This window comes from Aricia agestis, chromosome 13, assembly GCF_905147365.1.
Source record: "Aricia agestis chromosome 13, ilAriAges1.1, whole genome shotgun sequence".
NCBI lineage: Eukaryota > Metazoa > Arthropoda > Insecta > Lepidoptera > Lycaenidae > Aricia > Aricia agestis.
In genome coordinates, this window is record NC_056418.1 from 657,317 (window position 1) to 680,024 (window position 22,708).

The 22,708-nt window shown below is 37.9% G+C and overlaps 1 protein-coding gene and 1 long non-coding RNA gene across 2 annotated transcripts in view; one reads left to right on the plus strand and one right to left on the minus strand.

The window, feature by feature from the left end:
- Positions 1-3,814: 3,814 nt before the first annotated feature.
- Positions 3,815-13,759, minus strand: LOC121732899. The gene is made up of 3 exons (XR_006036453.1): positions 13,749-13,759; positions 5,795-5,797; positions 3,815-3,878 (listed from the first exon to the last, which is right to left on the minus strand). It is a non-coding gene; the product is annotated as an uncharacterized LOC121732899 (long non-coding RNA).
- Positions 7,839-22,708, plus strand: part of LOC121732876 (lutropin-choriogonadotropic hormone receptor-like) — a 51,493-nt gene continuing 36,623 nt past the window's right edge. Inside the window, exon 1 of the mRNA XM_042122880.1 lies at positions 7,839-8,158. Coding sequence (XP_041978814.1) covers positions 8,068-8,158 — 91 coding nt within the window. The 5' untranslated portion in view covers positions 7,839-8,067. The remainder of the gene's footprint in view (positions 8,159-22,708) is intronic.

The following is a 22,708-nucleotide window of genomic DNA, read 5'->3' on the forward strand; positions in this document are numbered from 1 at the left end:
TTTTTTAAAATTCATATCCTTGGCACTACAGAAGATCCATATTAATTAATAATATGAGGTACTTATAGTATTATACCACCATAGAATGATTATAGTAGGTATACGCAAAAGTGTGTCTGTTTATCTATCCGTCTGTCTGTTACCTATTTATGGAGATACTTTGAGTCCCGGGACAGAACACAATATGATGCTTTTAATCCCGAAAAAATGTACGGCTCCTGTGCGTTAAACGAATTAATGGCGCGGGCGGCGCAACGCGGGGGTTGCGGGGGTCATCTACGTTTTTACTAATTATAATATTATGTATTCTGTGGTATTGGATAAATCATCCACAACAGATGCAAAGGCCTTGTTATTTACCAGCCCAAGTAGTGCCCAGTTAAGGCTCCAACGATTTTCATGAAATTTAGTACATTATATAAGGGGGTTTCGGGGGCGATAAATCGATCTAGCTAGGAATCATTTTTAGAAAATGTCATTTTATTCGTGTTTTATCGAATACCGAGCAAAGCTCGGTCAAATAGCTAGTATTTTTTATGAGAGCAGGCGACTTTACTGCTGCTGCCTCTTATACGTAGTCTGTAGTAGCCCGTGTAGGGCTTCTATGGACGCCGCCGCCCCTAGGCCGTGGTACTTGTACTATTATTTATTCTGTGGCCGTGCCCTAATAACTGGCCTATTTATGACCTCAAATGGATTTTCCACATAGCGTGCTCCAATTTCTGTCGCGTACGGTACCTAATACTTATCCCAATATTAACATGTCTGTAACTTGATACGTGTGCCCTGCTAATGGACAATCAGCACAATGATTAATGTGCTACAGCATTCATCTAATGAGGAATCACATAGTCATAGGGGAAATAACTTCAATTGCAATCCTCATCAGGGAGAGCGAAGAGAGCCCTACTCGTATTATATCCCACAACCTGTACATTTTGTGGTACACTTTACGGAAAAACTATCACGCCTATTGATTTGTGCTTTAACATAGTAATTTTTATTTATATATAGATGTGTTATCATCAGTCAGCCACACGCGTGTGTGATGACGCGAGCCCTCACAAAGCTCGACTTTTAGCTAGTATTTATTAAAAATATTTAAATAAACATGATGCCCGCAACACCATTGCGCAAAAATTCGTTTAGCGCGGGGGTACAATCGGGGGGCACGGAAGTGCCCCCGCCAAGACGAGCCAAGCGAAGCGCAAGCCGGGCACTACCTACCTTTTCTGGAAACGTTTTGTCGTATTTTTGAACCCTCTTTGGTTTGGATAATGCCAGATAGTTCACATTTTTAAGATATAATGACATGAGTATAATAATAAAAAGCTAAAAGTTTGAATGCGAAAAATTTGCTATACGTGGGAGAGCCATGCTTCGGCACGATTGGGCCGGTTCGGCCGGATAAATACCACGTTCTCACAGAAAACCGGCGTGAAACAGCGCTTGCGCTGTGTTTCGCCGAGTGAGTGAGTTTACCGGAGGCCCAATCCCCTAACCCCTACCCTATTCCCTTCCCTACCCTCAACTATTCCCTTCCCTTCCCTTCCCTACCCTCCCCTATTACCCTATTCCCTCTTAAAAGGCCGGCAACGCACTTGCAGCTCTTCTGATGCTGCGAGTGTCCATGGGCGACGGAACTTGCTTTCCATCAGGTGACCCGTTTGCTTGTTTGCCCCCTTATTTCATAAAAAAAATTACACATTACATTTTATAGGTGTCCAAAAACCCACCATTTTGTCACTGACTCACCGATCATCAAAATTGTTAGGGTACTTTCTGAAGTCTTAGAGTGCTGAAATTTGGTATGTAGCATAATATAAGTACAGAAACAACAAAAAAAAAATATCAAACCCAATCTAACCTATCCCATCTCCTTGATGTAGTGGGTGGGTGTTAGTATGAGATACCACCGTTTCTTGTGCTAGATACAAAATTAAAAATAGTAGGTATTTAATAAAATACTTCTTGTGACACAGTGTGAAAATCACGTATGGGGGACTTCCTTACATATTCATTTTATTTTCCTTAAAGTATTTGTTGTTATAGTGATAACAGATATACATAATCTGTGAAAATTTCTAGCTATTACTTTACTCAATTACAGCCTGGAGACAGACAGACATACAGACAGACGGACAGACAACTAAGTCTTAGTAACAGGGTCCCGTTTTTACCCTTTGGGTACGGAACCCTAAAAATACGTGTTAGCCTTGAGGGACCACATACTCAGAGAAAACCGGCGTGAAAAAGCGCTTGCGCTGTGTTTCAAATTCAAATTCTTTATTAAACATACAATAATATACAATAGTATAAAGTTATAAACGCTAAGTAGCTTACATCACGTCGTCTAATCCCATGCTAAGTAAAAACTTGTGTTATGGCAATCAGACAACGGATGCACGCCGAACAATTTTACCATGGCCAGGCCACCGATTTTGACTAATGTGTAGAGTTTTTAAATTCTTCTCGTGCGACTGACACATTATATCAAGTATTTTGCCGCGACTTAAGTGTAAAATTAAGATTTTTAGATTTAGGGCTGACTATGTAAGGCTACTAGAAACTTGGCTCTACATGAGATGTCACTACTTTTTTTGACACCCCGAACTATATATATATTCTCGTCTTGGTAACATTTTTACATGAAAATGTTTTTGGTGGGATAATTTTTTTCTGGATAAAAAGTGTCCATACTAAATTTCATCAAAATTGCTTTAGCGGTTTGTTTTTGTGATTCTGGTTTACGTTTTTCAGTGAAGTTTGCAATAGCAATGTAATGTGTTTGCACAAGACCGCATTACAGCGAAGATTGTCATAAATTCGCGAATACCAGCTGCTGTATAACCGCGTAATGTGTTTTATATTATTCTCATCCATCTTGCCTAAAAAATCGGCCGAGTGCGAGTCGGACTCGCGCACAAAGATTATAACGAGGAGAAATAGACAAAAATTACGTTTTTAGTAGAGTTCTACTACAGAAATTACGTAGATTGTGAATTTCAACTGTTAATATATGCCTGGACACAAATAGAGTACAGACTCGACGTAGTGTTCCGTAGCTGTTACCTATTTATTGACTAAACTCGGTTTCAATTTATTCTGTAATGAAGGTGCAAGCAAAAAACTAAACCCGACAAAATGTTTAAAAATACCTAACGAAAAATTCATAGATTTCATAATCAACCTTCAGAATCTTTACGATCTGCCCAAAATGCTATAATTTGGCTATGTTTTTTTCTACCCTAGAACTCTACACTAATAATTAGGTAGTTAATGTAGAGTTCTTACTTCTACTAGTACTATTAATATAATAATATATTCTGTGCTCCATAATTTAAAGTGCTACATTGTTTCGTTTTTTATTATTTTTTCCTTTTAACTTTTTATTTGATTTGCTTTGAAAATAAAAAAAATATACTTACCTAAGTAGGTACTTATATATCGTAAAGCTTTTAGGTCTAAAAAAATAGAGATGTTACGTTTTAATACAGTCAAATTTTTTACTGTTTTACATAGGCAAATTAACAGTTTTAAATAGAGCCTGCTAATCTTTTTATGAGTGGTACACTTGAATAAATAGTAGATGCATCGGTTCCGCTAATATTGACAGTGAAATCTACTTAATCTAACATCCGTTTACACAGATTGTGGGTGCTACTGTTGCAATGCAAAGTGTTTTTTGGGTTTCGTACCCAAAGCTATAAGGGTAAATAATTATTTTTAAACAAAAAATTTAAACCAACTTCCATAGTAAACTGCCTCTAAAAAGTATGAAATAATAATTCTTACTCTATTTAAGCGCCCTTTATAGGATTGGCCTAAGCCTCAACTATATCTTTACTCAATCTTCATAATTTTGAAGTCGGTACCAGCTGACGTAAGTTATAGCTATGTCAAGAAACGCAGAAATTTTAGGAGCTGGTACCGACTTCAAAATTATAAAGATTGAGTTATAAAGATATAGTTCAGGCTTAGGCCAATCCTATAAAGGGCACTTAAATAGAGTAAGAATTATTATTTCATACTTTTAGATGCAGTTTACTATGGAAGTCGGTTTAAATTTTTTGTTTAAAAATAATTATGTTTCTCTTTTTAGCTATCTCCATTAAGCATATTATTACGTAGTCTCTTGTGGATTGTATTTTATATATTACTAGCTCTCCCGGCAAACGTTGTTTTGCCATAAAATAATTTTCCCTGTTTTCCTGCTTTTGTCTTGAAGTTTTTTCTGTTTTTTTTTCTATAGACCTCACAGAGCCCAAGACGTTTCCAACGAATGCAAAACGGTGGAAATCGGTTCGTGCGTTCTGGAGTTATAGCGTCGAGAAGGAAAACCCGACTTATTTTTATATATTAGACTAGCTGTTGCCCGCAACTTCGTCCGCGTTAGATAACAGTACGGTACAATAACGGAGATGGATAAATTTCTCCTTTTTATAGTCCCCTTATGTAATAAACAACATTTCCAGAAGGTGGGGGGGGTTTGGTTACTAATACTCTAGGCCGAAAATACGCAGCCGAAGTTCGGCATGATTACGTCAGCAATGCGCTACGCATACAATATAACGCGACGTAATTTCGACATGGTGTGTCATCGGTAATTTACATTGCAGGCGTAATCATGCCGAACTTCGGCCGAGTATTTTCGGCCTCGTTTAGGGCCTGATAACAACTACCGAGTAAGTAGAGTGGCGATACAGTACTCTCGGCCGAGAGCACTGCTACTTTACTCGGTAGGTGTAATCATGCTTCGTGGGTGTAATCAAGTCCTTAAGGTTTTACCAACACATTACAGGTTACCCAAATCCATCAGATCAAAGAATTTAGGTGACACATAAGTAGTGGACCAAGAGCCCGCCAGGGCCAAACCTTCCTTCGTTTCGTAAAGCTGAAAGTTTACCTGTTTGTGACCTGACCTAGAATTATTAATACTTCTTCCGCAGCCCAGCAGTTTAGAGCTATTCGAAAATAATTTGGTTACTCGAAAGTCATAGGTAATTGTGTCCTAAAATACACGGTACGCCTAGTTTAGGCCCCAATCTCCCACACAATTCTATTCTATATTCATTGTTACGTAATTAATTAGATTGTTTTGTGAGAATAATAAAATATATTCTTAATTTTTTATTTCCAGTTCCCGGGAAGTAAGAACGACCAGCAGCTATGGAGTTTCGGTCGCGGTTGCTTTAGGAGGTATCCAGTTCTGAAGGTCTACCTGACATTCGAGAAAGAGTAGCTCAATTTCATAGCTTATATTCTTCGCGGTAAGTGGAGGAATCTCGTCTTCCAGTGCCGGACTTTTTTGACAGTTACAGCCTAAACTAAAAAGGTCAATGACCGCTACCGCTAAGTTTCGCCGAGTACTGTATACATTAAATTGTGATCGCAAACTTTTGCCCAGGGAACGCTAATGTGTCGATACTCGATAGCTAGAAGTCTAGGCTGATATAAATAGTCAGTACTCAAGATGCATCTCGGTCTCAAGACGCGGTTTGGCTCTATGATTGGTCCAAATTTTGACAGCCAACCAATCACAGAGCATGAACCGTGTCTTGTGACCGAGATGCATCTTGAGTACTGACTATTTATATCGGCCTAATACTGGAGAGTTTCCAATAATTCCATAAAATAAACATACTTTTAAGTAATTTAAGTTCAACGTTGTTTACGATGTATCGAGTGTTGAGTATCATAATTTTAAAAATTAAAATTGAGTTAGTTTTTAGCATTTTCCACGGTATTTTCTAAAAACTAGATAATTTAAGTTCATACCAAAAATCCTAAAAACCCACTCTATACATATATTCTCAACTCTATACACTAACAAGATATATATAATATTATATTATATATATCTTGTTAGTTCAAACAATCCTTCAAAACCATCAAATGAGCCCGTCAAAATGAACAACTTTTTCTATGAGAACAATACTGGGAAGTGGGAACTCAAAAATATCCGTCGTCATACCCATACAAATTGCCGATCCGGGCATCCGTATGGGTATGAAGACTGCATTTTTTTTGAGTTCCCAGCATTGTTCTCATAGAAAAAGTTGTTAATTTTGACGGGCTCATTATTTTGATGGTTTCAAGGATAACGGTGTTTACAGTTCGACAAGGCTAGACAAGGCTTTATTTGAACGTGGGTGACATTGACGGGAGCGCTGCTGGTAAAGGAGAACTGTCAAACACATGTAAAAAATGACGTTTTTGCATGATAGAAGCGTTTAGTTCCTTTTCTCGCCACGTTCAAATAAAGCCTTGTCGAACTGCGGGGCTAAAATGGTAACATTTAGCAATTCCTTTCAATCAATTCAGCAAATGAATTGTCAAAACTGTCAAACTGACAAATGTCAAATCAGTACAAAAATACAGAAATGAATTGCAAGCAGAGTTGCATTTTGCGATTTTAGAAAAATGAATCATATTATGATTCATAACATGATTCTTCAAAGCGACCATTTTAGCCCCGCTGTACACTAACACACTGCATAATATGCTCGCTATAATATTATGTATTATGATCTACTAAAATACGATTTTTTATTTTATCTTATATATTTAAACGAGCAATTCTTGTATATATATATATAAATATATATTTGGAATCTCGGAATCGGCTCCAACGATTTTCATGAAATTTAGTATATAGGGGGTTTCGGGGGCGATAAATCGATCTAGCTAGGAATCATTTTTAGAAAATGTCATTTTATTCGTGTTTTATCGAATACCGAGCAAAGCTCGGTCAAACAGCTAGTAAGTACTTATTTGAAAAATAATTTCACATAATATTTAACTTTATCTAGCCTGTCCAGTCTTCTGAATGAATTTTACTTTCTAAAAATAAGTTACTTAAGCATGGCAACAGACGTTTTGTTGCCGAGCTTATTTAATTCACTCCGTAATTAATGATTAATGAACATTATGACATAGACCGTGCGCTTTTCGCGTAAATTTCTGCCGCGCACTGTATAACTCTGGAATGAACTGTCACCAGCAGTCCGGACTAATACCATCTGCAAAATGCAAACCTTCAAGAAAAGAGCGTAGAAGCGACTCTTAGAAGACCAGCAACACGCCTGCAGCTCTTCTGATGTTGCGAGTGTGATTCATGGGCGACACGCGACGGTAGTTGCTTTTCATCAGGTGACCCGTTGGCTCGTTTGCCCCCTTATTTTATAAAAAAAAGACTTCATACATATATCGCGATTAGATAATTAATGTACCATCGAAAATTGATTCCTAGGCAGTCGACAGACCAACGTCATTCGGTCGGATCATGTCAATTTAATGTTAATTGTGATTTGTGGCTGCCGCGCCGCCCGCGCCGGCTGGGTTCGACATAGCGTGACCAAATTACGCAGGTCGGCCATGGGCCTGTAAATCATGTTCTTCGATATGTACGTCACGGTGACAATGTTTATCTTGTCCGTGGTAGACCGCGGTAGCACTAGCACCTCGCCGATGTACACTTCATGACAAACTAATTAACACGGGACAAGGATATTTGGACAATAGTTATAAGGTGATCGCACAATTGTCAGCAACGTACGCCCAAGCTTGCAATTATAATTCGCGTACGTCTCGTCGTGCGCACACAAACACCGTGCAACGCCGCAGTGTTAGGTTTTTTCGTTACGGAATTTCCTCATTCGGTCGCCACCCTCAAAGAGCATTTTTTTAAGTTATTGCACAGCTTTTATCGCAAAAAGCTGTGCGATAGCTTAAAAAGAAATACGGCGAGTGTAAGCGCTCCTTTACAACACTTCAGTTTTCATACACTCCTGAAAATGTATGAATCTGCTATCAGTCAGTATCGCACGTTACTTTGCCGCGGGTACACGTGTTCCGTTATCTCAGATAATATCAGTTCAAATAGAATTACCTGATATTTGGCGATTTAATTCGTAAACCATGTATTTGTGCAAAGTATTACGACTAAAAATAGTTTTATAACTGCGGACGTTCGCGAAATGTCGTAGGCCTGTTTTGGTGAATAAAAAAATTGTGTTTTTTTTTTTAATATGTGATGAATGACAATGATTTAATGATGCCGGAGGAATGATTGGAACGTTTTGTTGTGGACTAAATTTCTTCAAAATGACGAAATTAGGCAAGCGTGAAGCGATTGTCATGTGCTTTTTTCTTCTAGGTAAGTTTTAGTTTAAATTAAAATGTTTAAATAAAATGTCCATCATGCCTATAATGGATTTGACGACCTCTGTGACTCAGTTGTTTGACTGTTGGTAGCTCAAGCCGGGGGTCGCGGGTTCAAATCCCGCCGACGGAATAAAAAGTTTTCAAAAATTCATGGGTCATGGATGTGTATTAAATAATTATGCGTATCATAATATAATAAAAATCTTAAATATATGTATAGTATAAAAGTATTAAATATATTTCCTTTGTCTGGTACCCGTAACACAATTCCTTCACCTTACTTACCACGGAGCCAGACTGACGTGGTGTGAAGCGTCCATAGATATTATTATTATTATTATGTATATTCTGTCTTTACATTTCGTGCTAAGAAAGAGCCTGAAGCAGTGCGTCAACACTCAACAGTGCGTTGAGAATTTGAGAATTTTTAATTTACTACCTTTATTTTATTAAAGTTCTGATAAAGCATTCCATTAGCTTTGGTCACGAACATAACTTTTAGTCATGTCTCAGTAGTCATAATTTAATTGATTAATAATTTATAAGAAAATTCTTTATTTATTTATGCAAAACCAGACTAGTTTTTTATTGTTTGTTTCCTGTTAGCTGTTTGCTATAACTCACCTACATTATATTTTTATTTGCTTATCAGATAAAGACGAATTGAGTTAAGATTTATGAATTAAAATAAATATAGATAGCTCACAAAAAAACTGCTCTGACGGAGATTTTTTTTGTAACGCATCCGATTAAATTACTCGCATAGGTACTGCCGCATTCAGTAATAAATACTAAACTGCATCTTTTGACATATTATTATGTAAGACGTGGGAGAGCCATGCTTCTGCACGAATGGTCTGGCTCGACCGGAGAAATACCACGATCTCAAAGAAAACCGGCGTGAAACAGTGCTTGCGCTGTGTTTCGCCGAGTGTGTGAGTTTATCGGAGGCCCAATCCCCTACCTTATTCCCTTCCCTACCCTCCCCTATTCCATTCCCTTCCCATCCCTACCCTCCCCTATTACCCTATTCCCTCTTAAAAGGCCGGCAACGCACCTGCAGCTCTTCTGATGCTGCGAGTGTCCATGGACGACGGAAGTTGCTTTCCATCAGGTGACCCGTTTGCTCGTTTGCCCCCTTATTTCATTAAAAAAAAGCCCCATACATTATCTGTCAAACTTTCATTTAAATGTTTCTGAATGCGGCAGTTAAAAAAATTGCGTTTTATAATTATTTTGACAGATCAAAACATTGAAACGAGGACTTCAACAAAGTTGTCTCTAAGTACCTAGTTAAGTACCCCGAGGAGTAAAAAAATGTTAGGTTCCAACTTCCACCATAGCGCCTGACCTACTGAACGGATTGTCCTTGACAGGTGTGACCTGACCATTAGCTTTGTAATTCTTTTCCAGCACCCTGTACACTGACTCACTATAGATATTACTAGATGTCCCGCGCGGCTTCGCCCGCGTAATTTAAGAATTTTACGGAAACCGTACATTTTCCCACAAAAATAGCTCTTATGTCCCTACTCCCTTCACTTGGTTTACTCTATATCTGTGCCAAATATTGTCATAAAAATTGCTCCAGTAGTTCGTAATTTCTAATATTTCCCCGTTTTTCCCACATTTTACTGAGTTTCTTCGGTCGTATTAGTCTTAGCGTGATAATATATAGTCTATAGTCTTGCCTGATAAATTAGCTATCTAACACTGAAATAAGTTTTTAAATCGGACCAGTAGTTCCTGAGATTAGCGCGTTCAAGCAAACATACTCTTCAGGTTTATAATATTAAGTATAGATTTTTTTCAATTATCGCTTGACAAACTCGAGTCTCGACCTAAAAGACTATGAAAAGTACCAATAACAGGGTCATTATAGGCTCATAAGTCATAACCATGGATATATGATGATGAATGTCATTTGCATAGTAGCATATGCTTTCCGTTCTTAAAACAACGCCGAAACTCCCAAACTTGTATCTGTAAAGAATCAGGAGTTCTCTCAGCGCCTTCCAAATCACGGTATACCAGGTATACCTCGGTGCAAAATCTTACTTGTTGGTAGCCTATGCTTAGAATACTTCTCACGAAACCGAAGTCACCACATGTTTCCATATAAATTTTGGGGAGTTCCCTCGATTACTTATGGATCCTTCATCAGATCACCACTTTTGTGAATATAATACCAAATTGGAATGATACTCTATACACCAAAAGAACATTTTGAAAATCGGTTAACAAACGGCGGAGTAATCGTTGAATATAAGAAAACAAACATAACACCTCCCCCACTTTGAAAGTCAGTTAAAATTGTAGCCTTTGTGTTATTCTGATGTATAAGCTACATTATTGTAAAGTTTCATTAAAATCCGTACAGTAGTTTTTGCGTGAAAGAGTAACAAACATCCATACATCCACACAGCCATACATCCATACATCCAAACAAACTTTCGCCTTTATAATATTAGTAGGATGTAGATTGTAGGTGATCCCAAAACATGAATTGAGGATGTATCTATAATGAGGAAACACCCACAACAAGTTAATTAGAAAGCCGAAACTAATTTAGATTCAATATCGGAAGCCACATAAAAATACTACCTACGTCATACCATAGAGTATGAACTTGTAGACACGGCGTCGTAAACGAATAGTTGAGTGGGGCTAGGTGTTGGCTCTTACTGTATAATGTAGGGACTACATGAACATTGCTGGCACTTATGATGCTAGAATAGGTATTATATTTTTATACATTTTGTAGTACTAGCTAAAAGCCGAGCTTTGTGAGGGCTCGCGTCGTTTTTCTGCGTGGTAATAATTATTTTTAAATCATTTTTTTATATTTTAATAATAAGTATTAACCAAACCTTGACCGATAACACCGGTTCTTCTCGCCGAGATAGTTCCCGAACCGGTTGTAGGCAACGTAGCTTATATCAACGTTCTGAAAGTATTTTCTTAAAATCTACTCAGAAATAAAACAATTTTTATTTTTTATTTTTATTATTTATTTAACACATCTACATATAAATAAAAATTACTATGTTAAGGCACAAATCAATAGGCGTGATAGTTTTTCCGTAAAGTGTACCACAAAAGTGCTCAGGTTGTGGGATATACTAGGGCTCGCTTCGGTCGGCCTGATTAGACATAGGAAACAAAGAACATATAATGTTGTAAATTTATTATATTTGGCAACAAACAAAACTGTCAAAAAAAAAGGGGCCGATGTTCTTATTTTGAATTTGGTGTTTTCAGGTGTATGCACAGGGTGTATGGGATGTGTATGGGCTTGAATGTCAAATTCAGGCCTGGTAGGTCTGTAAACACGCGTTTGGGGTATGAATAGGGAATAGTACGCAAAGATCGGAGCAGAGGGCGCTACTAGCATATACAGTAAACAAATCTGACCAAAATCCGACATGTTGAACGCGTCATATTATCTAGAATATTGACAGAAACGTTGTCGAGCGTCGAACAAAACTTTTTGTTCACTGTCTACGCTGTGAAAACATGCGTTAATAATATATCCTAATAAAAATTCTTAAAATAAGAACGCCTGTAATAAGGCTGAAGGCTGTTTTGAAAGTTGACCCTCAATTTAGCTCTTATAATATTACCTAATTAAGATTATCCGCCAGGCAATTTACTGAAACGTATTACGTAGGTGCGGCTTGCGTGGGAAGAAATATTTAATTTACTAAGCAGTAAGCTTAGGTTTTATATACTAGCCCCCTTACTAATAAACGCTGTATAAGCTTTGAATAGTTAAACAGTGTTTTGTCTTCTTCAATTCAATTACAAATGTCCCTTGTGTGACAGGAACAAAACAATGTATAACTATTCAAAGCTTATTTGAATAGTACAGACAGACCCCCTTACTAATAAAGCAACGTTTATTAGTAAGGGCGTCTGTACCTATAATAATGGTATAATGTAGCAATTCAAAATCAGAAATAATCGTGTGTGTCATTAATTTTTGAGATCAATATAAAAACTATAAATATTTTATTGCCATCTAAAGCTAAATGTGTGTAACAAAGAAAAGGTTTATTTTAGGAAGTTCTAAAACTCTTCGAAGTGCTTAGTGCTGATGAATAATTGTATTGATGCAGTGACTCATTTATGAGATAAAACGCATTTTAGTAAGCCACATCTAAAATTCTTCTTTGATCTGCATAGTTTATTATCATTCAACAGTCAGTAGGCATAGTATATAGTAAAACCAGAGTAGACAGAATGTAAAACATATCTAACGATTGATTTTGATCAATGGAAATACATTTAAGTATTATTCTATTAATACACCATGTGGTTAAATCGCTGTAAAATTCTCTTAGTTTTATTAACCGACTTCCAAAAAGAGGAGGTTCTATCAGAATCAGAATCATTTATTTCTGGAAATTGGTACATAAGGTGGTGTGCCTATGTTCGGCTGTGGATTTATTTTTATCTCTATTATAGAGTCATTTTGTTCGTATGTATATTATGGTAATTTTTCCATTTCTATATAGATTTTTCCATTAAAACCGTTAATGGGAAAATATGCAATAAGCCCCAACCATGTGACCGAATCGAGAAAATAAATCGGTTGAGGTCGGTCTTGTGCATGAAGAGTTCCGTACAGTTATAGAACAAAATAGGCAAAAATTTGTGTTTTTTGTATGGAAGTATTGTTTATACTACCTATTTGTTGTAGAGGCAACCTTTTCTGAAGTCTAACTTTAGCGGTTCTTGAGATACAGACAGATAGACAGATAGACCGACAGACGGACAGTTTTAGTAATAATAGGGTCCCGTTGTTACTCTTTGGGTACAGGACCTTAAAAACTGTGTTATCGCTTCAAAAATCGTCTAATGTATTCGTTAGGGAAAGATGTTATTAGGGAAGATGTTTGTGAATAAGATCGTCAGAGATAACAGTGTAGTCGGCGCTTTGTGGTTATCAGCTATGAGCTAGTAATTTGTCACTCACGACGAGACAACACGATTTATTACTATTATACAGCACACCGTCACGTAGAACCAACTCTGTAGACTGTAATAGTGCTTATGTAGTCGGCGTAAAGGTGATCGCATATAAATTATCAGCAAGCACGCGCCGTACGCGCCGCATTTTAGAATTCGTTGTATGAAATGATGTGAAACAACGCGCATTTGTCAGCACCGTACGCGCAGCGTTTCACGAACTATGGGGTGGCGTTAGCGTTAGCGTTTACGATAATCGCTTGCCGCTTGTCTAGGGGGCAGATGTGAATGTGAATTTAACGGGACTTAACATGATCGCACCCCATAGTTCGTGCAGGTCGCAGGTCGTACTAGCCAATAATATAAAGTACCTATTTGAACACATGAGGCTCGATATAATATATTCGTCCGCCTGAACGCGCGGTTTTGGCGACAATACCGCGAGATGACAAGTAAACGCCCCCACACAGGCGCGTTATTATCGGTCGATAATATCGCCTTAACGTATGTAAAAGACAGTGCGACCGCGCCGCTATTTAAATGAATCGTTACACTGTAAAGTATAAACTAGTAAGTACCCTACTACCCTACCCGTAACCCAAGTCAAGTACCCTAACTTCTAAACTACTGAACCATTTTCATAAATGTAGAGACTCTACTGTCTAATGTCTTGTAATAATCTTCTAGGTTAAGTTATAAATACCTTTAGTTTTATTAGATGATGCTCGCAACTCCGTTGCACCAAAATTCGTTTGTTGCGCGGGAGCTGTACATTTTTCCGGGATAACAGTATCCTGTCCTATGTCCTTTACCGGGAATTAAAGTATCGCCATACCAAACTTCAGCAAAGCGTAATGAGGTAACAGACAGATAGACAGACAGGCACACTTTTGCATCTATCTATTCTAATCTATATCTATACTTAATATTATAAAGCAGAAGAGTTTGTTTGAACGCGCTAATCTCAGGAACTACTGGTCCGATTTGAAAAATTCTTTCAGTGTTAGATAGCCCATTTATCGAGGAAGGCTATGGGCAATATTTTATCATGCTGAGACTAATAGGAGCAAAGAAATAGAGGAAAATGTGGAAAAACGGGGGAAATTATGTCAAAGAGCTTATCTCACGAACTACTGGAGCAATTATTATGTTATTTGGTACAGATAAGAAGTAGACCACGTGAAGGATCATAGGCTATTTTTTGTGGACTTTGTCTGTAAAATATCCAATTTACGCGGGAAAAGCCGCGCAGAACGTCTAGTTAATAATATTAGTGTGGATTCCCAGTTTGTGAGTGTTTTTTAACAAGAGTAATTAATGTATTTTACAGCGTTAGACAATTATAGCGTAAAGTAAATAATAATATTATCTCATCAAAATACCTCAGACACTTAATATTAACATAATCTCGAAATAAAAATCATAAAAAATCTGTGCCTATGTCTAAATAGTATAATATGCTCACTACATACAAATTCTAGAGCTATCTATGCAAATGATAGGGGTTATGTGCTAATAAGCTATTCATGTTATGAAATAACTCGTTATGTCTGAATATAGTTGTATTTTATAATTTTCCACTCGGTTTTCTTGTTTCTGAAGAGAAAACTTCCTGAGCTATGTTATGAATTATTTTGACCTAAGCCCTTTGTCCGTTGAGACGTTTTCTTCGCGACTTTTTCGCTGCGTATGTGTATATGTCAGACTCGTCTAATGTCATTTTCATACATTTTGTTTGGCGATTCTACAAAGAACTAAAGAAGCGCTTACACGGGCAATTAATTGCCGGCGACACGAATGGAGCGATCTGGAGCAATTAAGTGGAGCAACATGGAGCAATTTTAATAAATTCCGGCGATACGAATTGACGAATATCCGATGGGCTCGTGTATGACAGTATTGCCTAGTAACTAATTGCTGATTGTTGCTGCTTGTTGCCGAAAATTGCTTGCTGTAGTCGTGACGTCAAAGTTGACGAGAGTGGAGCAATTTTAGTTGCCCGTATAAGTGTCCCGAAGCGACAAAGAAATATTAGTAAGTGCAAGTTTAGTCCACTACTGCTTTTAGTGGTTACAGTGATGAATATTTTTCACTTCATAATCGTAAGCTCTGTTTATACGGAGTTCAAAGTATATCATGCACTGTTTACTATATACTATAATACTGTATACACTGCAGAGAATAGACTCGGGAAAGCTTTCGGCACGTGTGAAAAATAATATTTACTTGCCTGTTGATGGAGCCGCGGGTCGGCGGGTGGCTGCGGCCTTGTACTGTAATATGCTCGTAGCAGATAATAAAACCGGCCAAGTGCGAGTCGGAATCACGCACGAACAGTTCCGTACCTCCGTACGAAAGTAGGCAAAAAATTAGTGTTTTTTTGTGTGGCAGTCACCTTTAAATATTTATTATATTTTGATTTTATTATTAATCATTAAATTATAAATACTATTGAGTATTTTGTGAACATAATATTTTCAAGTACCTACTACCTGTTGCCAATATATTGAAATTTGAAATCGAGCATAAAAGCAAAAAAAATCACGTTTGTTGTAAGGGTGCATACCAAATACAACGTAAGTATGGACTATAATAGGTATGGCAGCATTTGTTGTTATAGCGGCAACAGAAATACACAATTGTTTTTGACTTGAAAAGTTGAAGCCTGGAGACAGCCATACAGACGGATAGACGAAATCAGTGCCGTAAATAGCCTTTCTTGCGCCCTGTGCGAGCTTATATAACTGCACCTTTGTTTTTTAACCGACTTCCAAAAAGGAGAAGGTTGTATGTTCGGCTGTGGATTTCTTTACTACATTGGGAAACATCTCTGGGGCGCAGCGGGAAGTACTTTATCGGGAGCAATTCAAAAATATAAGAGTTGCCTGGTATGGCCATTCTTGCGCCCCCCAAAGTCTACGCCCTGTGCCTGGGCACCGGTGGCACCGCCCTATTTACGGCACTGGACGAAATGACATCAAAGTCTCAGTAATAGTTTCATTTTTACCATAATTTGAGTACAGAACCCTAAAATTTTTTGCGGTTTCTATTTAAGTAATATTTGCGTTATTCTTGCAATTCTTGCTGTTCGTATCTTCATATTATCGCTGCTTATGTTACTACTAATATTATAAATGGGAAAATGTGTTGATCTATATGTCTGTTACTTCTTCACGCTGCGCGCTGAAACGTGGCTATACCGATTAACTGCCATTCCCAATATTTGATCTATCTCTGGTTTTGCCCTACTAGAGATAGGAATAGCTCACAATTGACATAAAATATATGTCTCTAATGTCTAATGTGAGCTATTCCTATCTCTAGTAGGGCAAAACCAGAGATAGATCAAATATTGGGAACGGCCGTAAGGCGAGTGGTATAGAGATATTTTACTATGTGCACATCGGGAAATTTTTGCGCAATAAACAAATTATTATGGAGTTGCAGGCGTCATCTAAAGCTGATAATGCCTCCCACACAGGTTTTTGTGCAGTGACCGGTTTCTTTTTGACTAGCCCAACTCTGGGGTAATTTTGGACTGCCAAAGTGTGAGCGCAGTACACAATAGCACTCTCTTCCTTTCTCATAATCCAGTAAGACGGATGACTGACACGACTGTCGAGAGATCAGGCGCAGAATCGACGTATGGGTTATGTACACTTCATAGACAATTAAGATTAACACCTCCATCGTGGCCCGTGGGTATCGCAGACACGACAGATTTTTAATTGTTATGCGCCAGCCGGCTGCCGCTTGGGGATTGATGGGTTAAGGTTCAATCAGCCTGCATATTGTCCTAACTGAACTTGGAAACAACGTTTTCTCCGCGCGGGAATTGAACCCGAGCATATAATGCTTACATATTATTGCTTATTTTAATTTCTGGAAAAATATGATAATAAGGCACTTTCCTTTCGTGTCTTGTTTCTAATATTACCGCGTGTTATAGTTATTCTAAAAGTGACTACCTCTTTCTCTTAAACCATTAAGAAATTCATTAGCAGTTCCGAGCGAAATGACTTCATCAGTTATCGAGACAGTAGGTGTGCCCGCGCCCCTCACAATACACGTTACCGCAAATATGTCACATTATGTACAAAGTTATTTCGCAATTAGTATTTTAATTTATATCATTAGGATATACTGACAGTAAGAGTACGGTTACACGGTCAGCCTGGCATCAGTTCAGTCCATCGTTCAGTCTGAGAGTGACGCCAGAATGATGGCCGGAAAGTACATAATAAAAAAAAATATCAGTCCGTCAATCGCACGGATACACGATCATTCTCCCGTCAGTCTGGATCAGACTCGTCAGTCAGACAGACGGACAGAAATTCAGTCCAGAATAAAAAAATAAAAAAACAAAAAAAAATATTTTTTTACAATCTTCTGGTTTGGTAATTGTAATAGACAAACCGAGCGACACACGACAACTGCAGACGACGTGTCGTCGCGACACTACTGGTTTCTATGTATTTCTATGAAACACCCTCAGCAGCTAGCGACACCTTCATATAAATACATAGAGAAGTAGTGTCGCGGCGACACGTCGTCTGCTGTCGCTTCATGTAGCCGGCTTCCAACTGTAGCTTTATTCGGCCGCTCTACTCTCAATTAATGTACTGCCGCAACAGCTGCACAATATATTGTGTTGTATAACTTCCCTAGTTGTACAATCTCAATTTTACTAAGTAGCTGATCGTGTTATCTTTTACAGGATACTAAGTATACTTCAGTCACGTTTGGAATTCCTGCAGTAATGTTTAAATCACTTGTAATATGACGTTGTTTTGTTTTCATCTGTTTGGCGTTCTGCCAGAACAAAAGTGTGAACGGTTGGTAGATTTATTGTTAGAGATCATTGCAATTAGCCATATGATTAGGCTTAGAAGCTTTAGTGCCTTGCCTGCCTCTTGTTTCAAAGCCGTTCTCCGCTTTGAGCTATCAACGATAGCAAGGATTGGCATTATTATTGTGAACCGTAGGATGATAACGCCTCCGTGGTCCAGTGGAGAGTGGCTCTTGACTCGGAGGTCGTGGGTTCGACTACCGCGTTGGAAACATGTTATTTCCAAGTTTGGTTAGGACAATGCAGGCTGATCACCTGATTGTCTGACAAGTAAGTATGATCCATGCGTCGGATGGGCATGTTGAAAGTCGGTCCTGCGAGCGATCTTTCACCAGTCGTGTCGGTCTTCCGTCCCACTGAATATGAGAGTAAAGGAAAGTAAAGGAATAGAGAGTGCTCTTAGTGCCCAAGTGTGTGCGCAGTACACAAGAGTGTACCGCGCACACACTTGGGCACTATAAAATTACTCCTGCGTAAGTGGCCTGGTTTCAATGAAACCGGCCACCGTCACCGAAACCGGTGTGGGAGTTAATATTATGTAGGATGCATAATTAACGTCAATTATAATGAGAAATCATAGGCGATGATCGTAACTCGTAAGTCGTGGTGGTTATTGTTACTGGGCCATCATAGGTCAACAAGACGAGTCCTCGGCTTCTGTTTAAGACTTTTGCTTCTGACTTTCCTCGAGTTTCGCCCGGGACTTGGTTCGTGTTATCTACGAATTCGAAAGCAGACGGAGGAAGCCAATTCTCATACCACGAGTCTTGTTTAACGCTCACACTAAAACCACCTATCTGACCGGCTTTCCAATGCTGAACTTCGAAACCATAACTTTCGATCGTTTTAGAAGATTATCAGATGAGGTGGCAAACATTATTTGTCGATGGCGCTCTTATCGTTGTGTAAGTGATGTATTTATCATACTATTTCAGATCAATACTAATTGTTATTATTTAATCCTTCGATCGGGGATTCTTGGAAATGCTATTGTATTCTATTGTTGTCGCGATCACCGGTGCTCGTATTGGGCGTGAATCGTGAAGGATTAATTGAAAGAATTTTGTTTGAGCTTGTTTCTACTGGTTCCCTGTACACAGTACACTTCAAAACTTTTCATGAACTAGGCCATGCCGCGTGCGGTTGTAAAAGTTTAAAAATAACACTCTCGAACCGCGGCTATCCGCGCTATCAAGATCAATGTTAGGCCGATATTGTCTGCTTAAACAATTTTAGTACTGCACGTCTGTTTGTCTATTCAACCGGTGGCCAAAGATTCCAAAACTCGTAATAATATAACCATAATAAATGAAGAGAGAGAGATCAAAAATTAAAAATTCGTAAACTTATGATGCGGACGTTGACCGAAAAATCTTAAAAGAAAAAAATATATAACAACTTCCTCATCAGCCCCTATCTTGTCCCTACTTCTAATGTAAAAATGTCCCGAAAAATCCCGTAGTGTAACCAATATTTAATTTTATTTGACCATTTTTTATTTATGTCTGCCTCGAATATGCACCTATTTATTAACTTTAAATGAAAATGGCGGAGATATGGTCGAATGGACCTTTAACAGTAAAATACGTACACACTGTATATTAATGTAGTGTTATTTATGTAGAGTTTTACAACTGTAAATACATAAAACGTAATGTTTTACTGTCCGACGCACTTTTTCAACGCGGCCCGACTATTTACAAAAGTAATAAAAATATCTCTCATATAACTAAATCCTATGCTATAATTCTGCGGAATGTGGAATAGGAAGTAATATTATGATATTTAGTTCATACTATTATAATTTTTTATTTCATAAGTATGGTAATGAAAACAGTTTGCAAAGTCACCATCATTTGGATTGTCCAATCAGACCTAGACTAAACCTATTATAGTTAAGTTACTTATATAAAAATATTTTTATCATCATGCTTTATATCAGTAACTAATAATACGATAAGAATGCTGCTTAAGGTGCTGTACATACTATATAAGGCACCTTAAGCAGCCTTATTATCGTAACAATAGTACGTAAATTAGTATTATACTGTACACGAATAATACTTGACCATAATAATTCCCAACCGGTGACCGGTGTACCAAACACCGGTTTTGTTATCAAGTGGAGTGCTCACGATTAGACACTAATCATCAAAAATATATTATATCTGATATTAGCTATAACGTCTAAATTAATAATTTATTTACGGATTTGTCGAAAAGAAACATACTAGTTACTGGCCAATTGCATTAAAAAAAACAAAACGGCGCGAAATCGCCGTCGTTGACAGCAAGGGCGGGAATGATTAATTGACGTTTACTTTAGCGCGGGCGTTTAGCGTGTTTGTCGTGGTCGTTAGTGGTCAAATTACTATGTAAGTACAGATAAAATCCGGGTATGCCCGATGTTTGCCTGTCATGGAAAATTATTAATGATGTACTACTCATCATGGAGAGCCATCATCTTTATAGATACATTATTATAGAAACAAAACAATAAAACACTTTATGTAAGATTAAACAGGGTATAAAGTAAATAATATTATGCACCCAATCATATGACCGGTGCAGCTCAGCTGTGAGACAGAATTTGCACATTTAAACATAACTAGATGACGCCCGCAACTCCTTTTTAATCGGGACTTAACGCGACTTATTTAAGTAGTAATGCTACTACGAGTACATACTTTTTCTCGACGTTTCGGCCGTGTTGCAACAGCCGTGGTCACGAGGGGACTGTGACTTAATTATAATGCAACGCGAAAGTTTAAAATGTTAGCCCGCAACTCCGTTGCGCCAAAACTCGTTTATCGCGGCGGAACCGTACATTCGGGACAAAAAGTATCCTATGTCCTTTCCCGGGACTCAAAGTATCTCCGTACCAAATTTCAGCAAAATTGGTTCAGCGGTTGGGGCGTGAAGGGGTAACAGAAAGACAGACAGACAGATGGACAGTCGGACAGACAGACAGACAGACTTTCGTATTTATAATATTAAGTATGGATAGTATGGATGTTATATCAAGATTTCGGCTACGGACTATCTGATGTAATTTTGTAACGGGTTACGGGTCTATACAGAGTGTCACAAAACAATAGTGATAATTACTTTAGGCTGTGTATGTGTCTCTTATATAGAGTTTACTGTGAAAGTAGCAGCGCTGAAAGAGTTTTTTCAATGATTTGCATGGGAAAGCGCCCCAGGGTGGCTCATGACTATGCGTAGAGCTGCTGCCATCCGTCCGGATTTCCCCGGATTTGTCCTAGTTTGAAGAGCGACCGTCCGGACCGTTTTTTGGAAAGGGCCGGTCCGCGTAAAATCCGGACACTTTTGTCGAGAGAAACAAGCACAACCTACAGTAGCTGGTATTATCACTATTTTTTGTGTTCGTGGCAATACAAGTAACAATATTAACATAAATTACTAAATGCTACTTACATAATTATTATTTATTATACTCTCTGCTACTACATATTTTAGAATACACAATACTATTTGTAGTAGTGCTTCGGCACGAATGGGCCGGCTCGACCGGAGAAATCGGGCTCACAGAAAACCGGCGTGAAAAGCGCTTGCGCTGTGTTTAGTCGAGTGAGTGAGTTTACCGGAGGTCCAATCCCCTACCCTATTCCCTTCCCTACCCTTCCCTCTTCCCTTCCTTAACCTCCCCTATTCCCTCTTAAAAGGCCGGCAATGCACCTGCAGCTCTTCTGATGTTGCGAGTGTCCATGAGCGACGGAAGTTGCTTTCCATCAGGTGACCCGTTTGCTCGTTTGCACCCTTATTTCATAAAAAAAACTATATAGGGATACCGGATACGAGAACTTCTTTAAAGATCATTAAAATCAACTTTGTATGGATTGTAGACTAGAATGTTCAGTGTAGACTGTAGACTGTAGTGTAGTGAGTCTAGTACAGAACAAACATCATTATTGAACAAACAAGACCAATTGCATCGTTTAAAATGTTTTTGTTTGAATTTGTTGCAATGTGTACGATCATCATTGCGTATATGTACCAACTCATTTACAAATTGTTTTAATTTAAATGGACACAAAGCTTAGGATGGGTGACGATATTATACTCAATTCAAATGTAACCCACCTAATAACCGCACAATGGTTTGTTTACATATTTTAACTTATTGTCCCTAAATTAAAACATTAGTAAGGTTTATTTTTTAAATAAGTACGTATTACGTGGTCTCCCTCAAAGCCATAATATTTTGATGATAGCTTTTCTTTTAAAAAGATTTTGAAAGTTATCAATATATTTCATGTCTCTTAGACCGGTCCTTGCAGTAGAAATATGGTAGACCGTAGAAATAAGTGAAAATTTAAAATCATAGCATGCTAAAATGTTGTTTCCAATAATTGAATACTTTGCATACTTTGCCACGAGTTAATAATTCTTTGACAGTTTATTTTTGTGAGGTCAAAAAAACAAAGCAATTCATAATCACATAAAAAAACTGTTAAAGAATTATTAACTCGTGGCAAAGTATGCTCTGACTCAATTAGTAAAAGCGTAATGTATGTTTTGGCAATGCAATCTCTTAAACATGTGGCGGATTGACATAATCAGGTCAGTGCAATTTTAAATGGTCCATTTTCAAAGGAGTTCCGTAGCTTGTGTACGTTTGATGTTATCCACACTTCAATTTTCAATATTTCGTTGCATATCCATGGCCGTCAAACGTAGAATGTAATGTTAAATCGTAAT